This window comes from Mus musculus, chromosome X (assembly GCF_000001635.26).
Source record: "Mus musculus strain C57BL/6J chromosome X, GRCm38.p6 C57BL/6J".
NCBI classification, from domain to species: domain Eukaryota; kingdom Metazoa; phylum Chordata; class Mammalia; order Rodentia; family Muridae; genus Mus; species Mus musculus.
Window position 1 is genome coordinate 37,426,989 of NC_000086.7, and position 11,368 is coordinate 37,438,356.

General features: G+C 42.0%; 1 protein-coding gene across 1 annotated transcript; it reads left to right on the forward strand.

Annotated features, from left to right (window-relative positions):
* Positions 1-5,505: 5,505 nt before the first annotated feature.
* Positions 5,506-10,290, forward strand: Rhox4b (reproductive homeobox 4B). Its single transcript, NM_021300.2, has 4 exons — positions 5,506-5,703; positions 5,894-6,299; positions 8,700-8,745; positions 10,055-10,290. Exons 1-4 carry the CDS (start codon positions 5,637-5,639, stop codon positions 10,151-10,153), a joined length of 618 nt encoding a protein of 205 aa, NP_067275.1. The 5' UTR covers positions 5,506-5,636; the 3' UTR covers positions 10,154-10,290.
* Positions 10,291-11,368: the final 1,078 nt, after the last annotated feature.

The window sequence follows — 11,368 nt, forward strand, 5'->3', positions numbered from 1 at the left end:
CGGTCAAACTCAGACCCCAGCTGCTTGCACCTTCTGCCATGCTTTACCCCTCACTCCTCATCCTGGAAATACGGGCTGGTCATTCACAGAGATGCAAGAGAGGCATCTTTCACTTAAGGGAGCCTAGAGAGGCATGGGATGATGTTTTCTCTCAGGACCTAGAGTACATAGATAAAATATAAGAAGCCAGCAGAAAGCCTCAATTTCAAAATTGATTTTTGTGATAAGTACAAAGGATGTATTTTCATAGATCGTTTCTGGAGTTCTTACTAGAAAACAAGAACCAGAAACAACAAATTGAGCTGGAAAAGAAACTCTGCAGGGTGCATCAAAGCCAAAAGAGAATAAAAGGAATTCTCATATCAAGAGGAAAAAGTCCATTAGAACAACACCAGAGTCCTCAGTGGAAACTCGGAAATCCTGAAGACCCTGGCGCAATGTTCTAAAGGATGGCAACTGCCAGTCTAGACTACTATACCCAGCAAAACTATACACTAAAATTGTAAAAGAAAGAAAAAAGGTCTTGTTACATGCATGGTAGAATTCATGTCCACCAAACCAGCTCTACAGAGAATATTGGAGGCAAAATGTCAGAATGAGGAGAAAAATTGAGCATATCAATTGACTCTATACAGTGAACAGGTGAAGCTATGGTTACTGAAACACAAAATGGGACCACACACACACACACAAAACAAAGAAGAACAATAAAACTGCTGCAAACAACACACACATTTCAATAACACCTTTAACGATTCATAGCCTTAACTACTCCACAAAAAGACACAATTTGGATGAACAAATTAAGAAAGAAACTCTAACTTTTGGTGTCTAAAAGAAACTCTTCTTATCTTGAAGGACAGTGAAAGGTTGTGTGGAAAAATATTCCAAGCAAATGGGACCAGGAAACAAGAACATGGTCCTATCCTAATATCTGAGCAAAAATCCCCTTGCCTTCCAACTAAAATTGATCATAAACAATAAGGGAGAACACTTTATTCTAAGCGAAAGACACTAAACACATACACTCACACACACATGGATAAATACAAACATGTAAACACTCATATACACACACTCACACTCCACCTTACACACTCAGTTAAAGTCACACATGCACTCACACTAACACCCAAAACACAATAACACAACACACACTCACTCCCACAACTCTCTTTCATGCACACTCATATACATGCACACACTCACACATTCACACATACTCACACACTTAACCATTATACCACACTTAGTAGAGATACACACTCATACAGAAATACAGTAATTCAGTCACAAAAGAACACACATGGCATGCACTCACTGATAAGTGGATATTAGCCCAAATGTTTAGAATATCCAAGATTCAATTCACAGACCATATGAAGCCCAAAAAGAAGTAAGACCAAACTGTGGATGCTTTACTACTTCTTAGAAGGCTGAACAAAATATTCACAGGAGCAAACATGGAGAGAAAGTATGGAGCAGAGAGTGAAAAAAGGCCACCCAGAGACTGTACCACCTAGGGATCCATCCCATATATAGCTACCAAATCCAGACGCTACTGTAGATGCTGGGAAGTGCTTGCTGATGGAAGCCTGATATGGCTGCCTCCCAAGACGCTCTGCCAAAGCCTGACAAATACAGAGGTGGGTGCTCACAACCAACCATTGGACTGAGCACAGGGTTCTCCGATGGAGGAGTTGGAGAAGGGACTGAAGGAGCTGAGGGGCTTTGCAGCCCCATGAAGGGAGCAACAGTGTTAACTGGCCAGATCCCCTGGATTTCCAAGGGACTGGACCACCAACGAAAGAATACACATGGAGGCGCCAATGGTACTGGGCACATATGTGGCAGAGCCTGATGAGACATCGGTGGGAGGAGAGGCCCTTGGGACTTAGGGTGTAAAAAAAGAATTACAGAGTGTGATGAATTGTGCCAGAAGAAGATAAATATGTGGACAACATTATATAGTTAAATTAGTATTACCTATAGTATATATTACATTTTATAGTAATATTTTATATTAATGTAATGTATTTACATTAATGTTTTATAGCAAAATATTATATTATATATTTATATTCATATCATAAATTGTTATACATTATTAACATAATGTATAACAATTATTTTTATCAATATTTAGAGTCTATATGAAAAGTAGTACAAGACAATACTTTTGCTAGTGTAAGTTACAGGAGAGTACTTTTTTCTCTTTTCTCTTTTCCCCTCTTTTTATTAAAAATAGGGCTTCGGTCATACAATGTATCCTGACTCCACTCCTTCCAGTACCTCCCTCTTCCCCTTTCATCCTGGTCTAATCCTATTTTCTTTCTGAGGAAGGAATAGGCTTCTGATAGATAACAACAAAACATAACAAATGTATACATATATTGTAATAGAACAAACACCATCATATGAAAAGTAAACAATCAAACCAACAGAAGGAGAAGAGAAAAATCAGAGAACACACACCTAGCACATGGTAGCTCACAATCATCTGTGACTCCAGTCCCAGGGAATCCTCAGCCCTCCTCTGGACTGCTCAGGAACTGCACACATGTAGTGCAGAGCCATTCATGCAGAAGAAAGCTGTGTGTGTGCATGTGTGGGGGTGTGTGTGTTCTGTAATATATATAAAATGAAAGTATCTTAAAAGAAAAATCTGCCAGAAAATGAAATATTAAAAATGCAGAAACAGACAAGTAAATTTCAAAGAAATGTACCATGACCTTAATACCAGGCAAGACTAAATTCTGGGTAAAGACTTCAGTGAATTAAAAATTGCTTCAAAATCATTTAGACTGAGATCAAAATGGAGAGGTAGTATTTCACTTCCTACATCATCAGTTTCTCTTTATGGTGATTGCCCAAGGGATATGTATGCATGTGTTGGTGTGGTGTGTCCATGTATGCTTGTGCACTCGAAGTCAGATGCCTATGTCAGGTGTCTTTGTCAACTGCACTCTGGTTTTGTTTGTTTTTCTTTTTTGTTTATTTTTTTCATTAATTTATATTATTCACTTTATATCATGATAACTGCCCCATTTCCTCCAGGTACCTTCCAAGCAGGACATCTGCTACATATATATGGGGGTTTAAGTCCCGCCTGTGTATACACTTTGGTTGGTGGTTCATTTTCTGAGAGCTCCCAAGAGTGACTTGATCCTGTTGGTCCAACTATGGCGTTCCTAGCCACTCCAGGTCCCTCACTCCTTCTGCAAACTCTTCAATAAGACATCCAACAAATTCGATCACTGCACGTCTCAGGACATCGCATGACTCCCGGGAACTTTGAATCTTCACCTGACACCCAGCTCCATCAGCCCTGGGTTTGGAGATGTCTCCCGCAACTGCATTGCCTGAACTTTTTACATGATGTTGAGAATTAAAGGGAAAAAAGCTTGCAAGCCAAATACAGGCCTATATTTAAAAAATCAATAAAGTGGCAGGATACAAAACCAAGTTACAAAATCCAGTTGCCCTTGTATACACTAACAATAAGACATAGTGACAAGAGAGATCGTGGATTCATTCCTACATATACAGGTGCCAAAGGAAAAAAAATGTCATGCTGCAGAGATGGCTCAGTGGTTATGAGCACAGATTGCTCTTGCAGAGGTATTGATTCTCTGCAACCACATGGTGGCTCACAACCATCTGTAATGGGGTCCAATGCCCTTGTGTGTGTGTGTGTGTGGGGGGGGGTGTCTGAAGACAGCCACAGTGTACCCAAACAAAGTAAAATCTGACAGACCACTAAAATCAAGATATCAAATGACCCAATTAAAAAAAAAAAAGAAAGAGGGTCTATGGATCTGAACACAGAGGTCTTAGGATAGAAAATAAAAAACGATTAAAGTAAAAAACCAAATCTCTAAAGTGTTCAACACCCTTAGCAATTAGAAAAGGTCAAATGAAAACTACTTTTAAATTCATCTTCCCCCAATCCACAGTGGTTAAACTCAGGAAACCTGTGAAGCACAAATGCTGCCAATTATGTGGGAAAAGGGAACCTTTGTTCACTGGAGGTGTGGCCACAAGCTGATGTCATCACTCTGAAAATCAGTTTGGAGAACCTTCAAGATACTGAAATTACATACAGAGTGGTTCCAGGATTTCCAGGGGCTACAGAGAGAAACCTAGTCTTGAAATAAAAATCAAAAACAGAGAAACAAACAATCAAAATGCAAAAGGAAAAAAAGAAAAGAAAAGAGAAGAAAAGAGAAGAAAAAAAGAAATGACTGTTACGGATTTGCCAAGGAGAACATTATGTCTGTTAGGCAAGGATTCTATGTAGTAAGCTGTATTTTTCAACACAAAAATTGATAACTCTATAATCTTGACCAGAACTATACATAAAAAAAAATATCCAGGTTCTGTGCACCCTGAAACCACAGTAGTTTCAGGCTACACAACAAAGAACAAACAGGGCCAGAAACATGTATGTGTAAGTTTGGTTTTAGAAAGGTCCAGAATATTGAGGTATGTCTTTTGGGTGGAGAAGAACCCCTCCTCTGGCATCAAGACCCCAGAATATTCCCACCCTAGAAAAACAACCACCTGGAGATGGCCTAGTTCCTAGGGGCTATTCCTAGTCTCTGAGTGGCCAGAGCCTGTTGTAAAATGTTTGCTCCTAAAGACCAGTTTGACCACATGCCTGCAGAGGGGCTGCTTATCTGACAGTATCTGGATAGAGACTGGCGCCTGCTCTCGACCCTTTGACCTTCCAGCGAACACATTAGGAAGGCCCATTCAAGAGAAATGCAGGGAACCTTAGCAAGGTATGGCGATTTACTCAGTCCTTCACAGTTTTAACCAGTCTGTCCAGGACTAATAACCCCCCATCCTCACCCAAGCTCCTGAAAAGGCACACCATGGACACATGGCAGACTCTAACTGAGCTTTCTGTGAACACTCAAAGGAAGAGACCTGGTGGATCACCTTCTCCGTTTAATTTCTCTTCTCTATCAAGTAACAGGCCGCTAGTATAAACTACTGGGCCTAGATGAAAGACACTCTGTGTTTTGAGAGGAGGTGGTCTCACTGTGGTTCTGGTTTTCTGAAAATCACTATGTAAACAAGCCTGGCCTGAAACTCAGAATCCACTTCATTCTTTCCCCTGAACGCTGGGATGAATGTCGTGAAAAGACACCCCCAACTAAACAAGAGATATTCTAAAAACACTTGTGTATTGTCTCCAGAGCTTTTCTTCTTCAATACGAGTCGTTTGGCACAGTTGAACGTAGACAGTAATTTATCCAACTGCAAGGTGGGTCGCCACGTGTGCATCCATACCAGCTCAAGTACCATGCGGTCCCTGCAATGATATCCTGCTCCTTGCAGCACAAACCTGTTCTGTTTTGCACCTGAGGCTCAACCCATAGCTGCAGGAGATCAAATGGAGGTCAGGATAGCTCACCTATGATTGGACACTTGGTAACCTGCACTACCGCCCCCAAGGGCTATGAGAGAATCTCTTCCTGGTTGCAAAGCTAGGTTTTCGGCTTTCAGCTTTCGGCTTTCGGCTTTCAGCTTTCGGCTGTCGGCTGTCGGCTTTCAGCTTTCGGTTTTCACAACCTCAGGAACTCCGACTCAGAATCTGCTGGGGAAAGCTGCAGGGAAGCACTCAGGACATGGAGCATCAAAACACCAACTACCTACTTCATGAGGGACTTGGCAAGGACAAGGAAAAGTTGAATGGTGAGTGCCTTCTGGGAATGGTGGATTGTCCACATCCATGAGAGGAGGAATGTGTCCCACAGAGGTGACTTGAGAGTTGCAGTGCTCTGGAGCCTTTCCTGAGACTTAACAACACCTCAGCACCAGCCTAGGCCCTGATGCCTGTTTGTTTGTTTGTTTGTCTTGTTTTGTTTTGTTTCCCCACATACAGGTGGGAAGACACAGACAGTCTTACCACTGGATGGAGAGGGAAGAAATGAGGGAGAGAGTGTACTGGGCCAGTCCGGAGCCGCAGCAGTGGAATGGGACAAAGCAGAAGAATTAAGTGGAGAAGGTGGGCCTGCTGCTGGTGATGCAGACCTCATGGATAACAGCAACCAAGAGGACCAGGACACCAGTGGCAGTGCCCAGGAGGAGGAGAAGCTGCCAGAGGAGCCAGTTCTCAGGGATGCTGTGGTCATAGACAAAGTGCAGCCTATTCCAGTGCTGGTATCTGGTGTGCGGCCTAAGTCAGTGTGGGTACAGCAGCGTAGCTTACACTACAATTTCCAATGGTGGCAGCTGCAGGAGCTGGAGCGCATTTTCCAGCAGAATCACTTCATCCGTGCAGAGGAAAGGTAAGCAGATTCTTGTTTCCTGGGAGCACAGAGCAGTCCATAGTGGCTGTCGGGTCCTTCAACTGCTACCCCCTTAAAACTGCACATTCTCTCTGTATTTGTTGATTTGTCTATGACAGTGCGCGTGTGTTCATGTGGGTGTAGAGTACAGCTTGTGTTAGGCTGTTCTCTCCTTGCACCTAGTGAGTCTCTGTGTCAAATGTAGGCCGTCAGTCACTTCCTTCACCTTCACCTTTGTCTCTATCTTTACCTTCTTCACCTTAATCTTCTGGGCTATTTCCTCAGCTGGCCTGTTACCCTAAATTAAAGCCACTTCCAAAATCAAGGCTGCCAGAATCCTGCATCCTGTAGTAGTGTGGTAGGGTAGTGTGCTGGGGTAGGTGGGAGACTTGTGCAAATGTTTGTTCTGGATACTTTGATATCCACATAAGACAAGCTAGAGTTCTCAGAGAGGAGGGATTCTCAGTTGAGAACAAGTTTCCATAAGAGCAGGCTCTGTGATGAGCGTCACAGTATAAGTGATGAGGCCTCAACAGTTAGGAGCAATAGCTGCTCTTCCAGAGGAGTCAGACTTAAACCCCAGCACCCAGGTGGCAGGTCGCAATGGTCTGTAACTGCAGTTCCAGAGGATCTGGCACCCTCACATACGCATGCCTGCAGGCCAAACATCAATGCCAATAAAATAAGGAACATATATGTTTTTTAAGACCAGGTGATAGAAGTCTTTAGGGTACTTTCATGATTGTTGGTTAAAGTGAGAGGGCCCAGCCTCTTGTGGGTGAGGCCACCCCTGGGCTGATGGTCCTGGATTCTATAAGAAAGGAGACTGAGCAAGTCATGGGGAGCAAGCAGCATTCCTCCATGGCCTCTGCATCAGCTCCTGCCTCCAGGCTCCTATCCTACTTCTGTTCCTATTCTTAGTGTTAGCGAAATACGGAACTGAGCAAAATAAACTCTGTCCTCTCCAACTTCCTTTAGGTCAGGTAGTTTCATCGCATCAATTGTAAATCTGTCTAAGACAAAGAGGATGAAGGTATTTTCAGATAGTATTTAAATGTATCAGAGGAAAACTTCAGGCTATGTATTCTCTATAAGCAGGGCCCTACTGAAAGTGTGAAAGGTGGATTGTTTGGAATTATAGCAACTTCGTAAATCTGTATATCGTGTGTTTGACTTTTAAGTTCCTTTGTTTGTTTGTTTGTTTGTTTTACTTATGAGTGCATTATCTCTTCAGGGTCTCCCTAAATATACTTGTGTGTATATATATATATATATACGTGTGTGTGTGTGTGTGTGTGTGTGTATCTCACTGGCTGGCATGGAACTTATCTAGCTTAAGTGGTGGTGCAAGCCTTTAATACCAGCACTCGGGAGGCAGAAGCAGGGGAATTTCTGAGTTCAAGGCCAGCCTGGTCTACAAAGTGAGTTCCAGGACAGCCAGGTCTGCACAGAGAAACTCTGTCTCAAAAAAAAAAAAAAAAAAAAAAAAAAACAAAATAAGAAAAAAGAAAAGAAAAGAAAAGAAAGGAAAGAAAAGGAATTCATAAAATTCTCTGCCTGCGTTTGACTTCCAAGTGCTTTCATTAAACATAAAAACCACAGAACCTGGTGACACCTTTCCCTTAGTTAATGGGGTTTTTGTTTTTTCCATACATTTTGTTTCCCTTTCCTTAAAAAAATGGTCTGTAACCAAGATTCAATACTCGGCAGGATGGCAACTTCCAGTTTCCCTGGTGCTATGAATGCCAAGCCTGCACAGGGGTGGCTTTCCTTGTCAGTTTGGGCTACTGTCTTAGTTCCTTTCCTCTTGCTGTTCTAAGACGCCATGACCAAGGCACCTTATTAAAACTGAGTTTTGGGAGAGTTCCTGAATATCACGGCGGGGAGCATGGCAGCAGGCAGGCAGGTACAGGCACTAGCTAAGATCTTGAGATACAACCACAGGCAATGATAGAATCTCATGAGTTTTGAAAGTTCAAAGCCCACCTCTCCTCCAACAAGATCTCAAGTTCCATTTCCTTCGAAACAGTTCTACCAACTGGGGATTTTATTCAATACAATAAGCGTTCAAACATGTGAGTCTGTGGGAGAGTGATATTCTCACAGTGTCAAAGTGAAACATTATCTGAAAACATTATTTTACAAAAGCACGATGCACAATCCTGGCTGTCCTGGAACTCACTCTGTAGAACAGGCTGACCTGGAAGTCACAGAGATCCACCTGCCTCTGCTTCCTAACAGCTGGGACCAAAATCCCAGTGGAATTTAATTAAGCTTCAAAAATCTTCAAGGTGAATGTGTCAGATAGTGAAGGGTGGATAAATATTTAGAGAAGTATGAATAAAACAATTCATTTTTTTCAAAATGCCCAATACTGAATATCTGCCATTTTTCCCCCAGAAGACATCTGGCAAGATGGATAGGTGTGAGTGAAGCCAGAGTTATGGTAAGGAGAAGAAGACAATTTGACAGGAGAGCCATTCTAGAACTTGATTCTTATCTTGGATACTTTTATCCTATGCACAATGTGGTGGTGGTAGTGGTGGTGTTTGAAGTGTTACATTTCAAAATGACATTTTAAAAATCTTTTTTTAATTTTCATTCACGTGTATAGATTTGCCTGTGTGTGCATGTAGCATGTGTGCAGGTGTTCTCAGAGAGAGAAGAGGATATCAGTTTCCCTGGATTTAGGAGTGGTTATGCATGGGCTAGGAACCAAACTTGGTTCTTCCCCTACAAGAGCATCAAGTGCTCTTAACTCTTCTCTACAGCCTCCTTATAATGACTTTTGAGCCTTATGCTCTTTCTGAGTATAAAATTGAATAAGAAACCCCAACCAACTTGAAATAGCTCATTTTAACACAGAGCACAGGTTCTCAAAGGAACCCAGAACACATACACACAGATCAGATATGTATATATCTTTCATATAAACTACAAATATATGTTGTACCACATACTCTCTATGCATTAATACTTGTATTAATAAAATTGATATTCAAGCTCAAATATATACATATATATGTATATATATATATATATATATATATATATATATATAAAATTATTTTGAACATTGATATCTTCAGGATATCAATGATGAGACATCCCACTGGGGTTATGAAATATAAATTATTTAAACAAGAATCATATTACTGGAGATAACCCTGATTCTAAAGAATTGAAATAGTGAAAACTAAGCATAAATTCTAACCTTATAGGAGCAATTTGAGTTCACCGCAAAAGGTTAGTTCTCAGGCAGAGCCAAGCACTCAGAAAGCTGATGTAAACTTGGTTAAACAGAGACTGTGGACATGGGGGAAGCATAGAGTCCAGTCCTCCTGGTGTTTGGAGGTGCCTAGTGAAGCCAAACAGATACAGACACCCGTCATGATAACTCTCAGGACCATGCTGCTGCATCTGCCCGAAAGTGCTGATAAGTATCTACAGAGGACTCTATAGTAGAGACAGAAACCTGGTGTGCAATGTTTCGCCCACTGTCCGGGAACTATTTTGCACTGCAAGGGCCACACCAGTGGGTCTCCCACATTCTAGGCAAGCCCTGCACTGTGTACCAGGTCTTCATGTACTCATAGAATTACAGCAGTGAGATACCAGGGTCTTCTGAGCACGATATTATTAATATAAATTCTATTGATGTAAAGTATAGAGGGCAACTACTATTACATGATGTGGTTTCTGATTTATAATCATGAAAATAATACAGAACAAATCCCTGTTCCCTCTCATGGTAGACATGGTTTAAGAAGAGGAGAGAGCACTTCAGAAGAGGACAAAGTCAGTTAGGAATGAATGATGATGCCCCTGTGGGGTCCCACTCTACCTTTCTCTGAAGATGGCACAGGAGGCCTGGTGTACCACCCTTGACCAGGAGCCACGTGCAGACCCCTGCTGCCTTCCACCAGCATGTTATTGCATCTCTATTCCCTAAGCATTTGTATGTGAAATAAATAGATTCTCAGTTTCTTTGACTCATGTGTCTTTTTGATTAGTATGGTAGGTGTGGCCCTAATCAAGGAAATGCCATTTAAAGAGGGTAACAAGGTCTCCTTCTGTGAGTTGATGTTACTGCGGGACCATCAGTAGCTTTTTAATATCACCGAAGGTTGGCACATGTCACAGTGAGTGTGCATTGACCCATACATTGTTTTTGTCCTCCTAACATAATTTTCTCACCGGATGAGCTGGCACTTTTAAAGGGACAGGTCTACATTATACAGGCCTCAAGATTTCAGAAACACAATTATTCTTAAAATAGGTTCCCACACTTGTAATTTCTTAAACAGTGCCTGATGAAAACTAAACACCACATAAAATTCCCAGAAACACCTAATAACCCGTACTACCCTGTCCACCCTCTGGCTCTGGGAAGCAAACATGCAACTGTCATTTCTTAGGGACACCAGTGGTACCCGGCACACTGAATAGTAGCTGGATGTCTTTCTACCCTATGTCGTAGCGCTCCAGTGATTGAATTTGCCCTGCAGTGGATGTGCCCACCTGGGCAGAGCAGGAAGGACTCAGAAGCTGCTCCATCACACACATGCCCCTGCCCCCCACCCTCACCACTCTGCTCAGACTCCTCCCTTCCTCACCTTACATCCTGCACATGCCTCGAGTCCAAATATATCAAGGACCTCAGCACAAGACCTGATACCCTGAACCCAATACAGGAGAAAGTGGGCAATATGGCTCGCTATCCTAGCAGAGGAAAGGACTTCCTCAACTGGGTCCTGGTGATGTGGGCAGTAAACTTATCAGTTGACCAATGAGAACTCAGAAAAAGAAAAGCTCGAGCAAAGAGAAGGAGAACATCCTTGTGACAAAGAGACTGCATACAGAATGGTGGAAAAACCTTTACCAAGTTCAATTATGTCAAAGTGTTGGTGTGTAGAATATACAAAGAACTTTAAAAACCAAATGGCAGGAAAACATGAACCCAGTTAAACATTTCAGCTTGAATTAAACAGGGAGTACTCACAAGGGCCCTGTGTATATGAATTCATTCCCTGTGACTACTTATAAAAGACCTGCACAGAAAAAGGCTA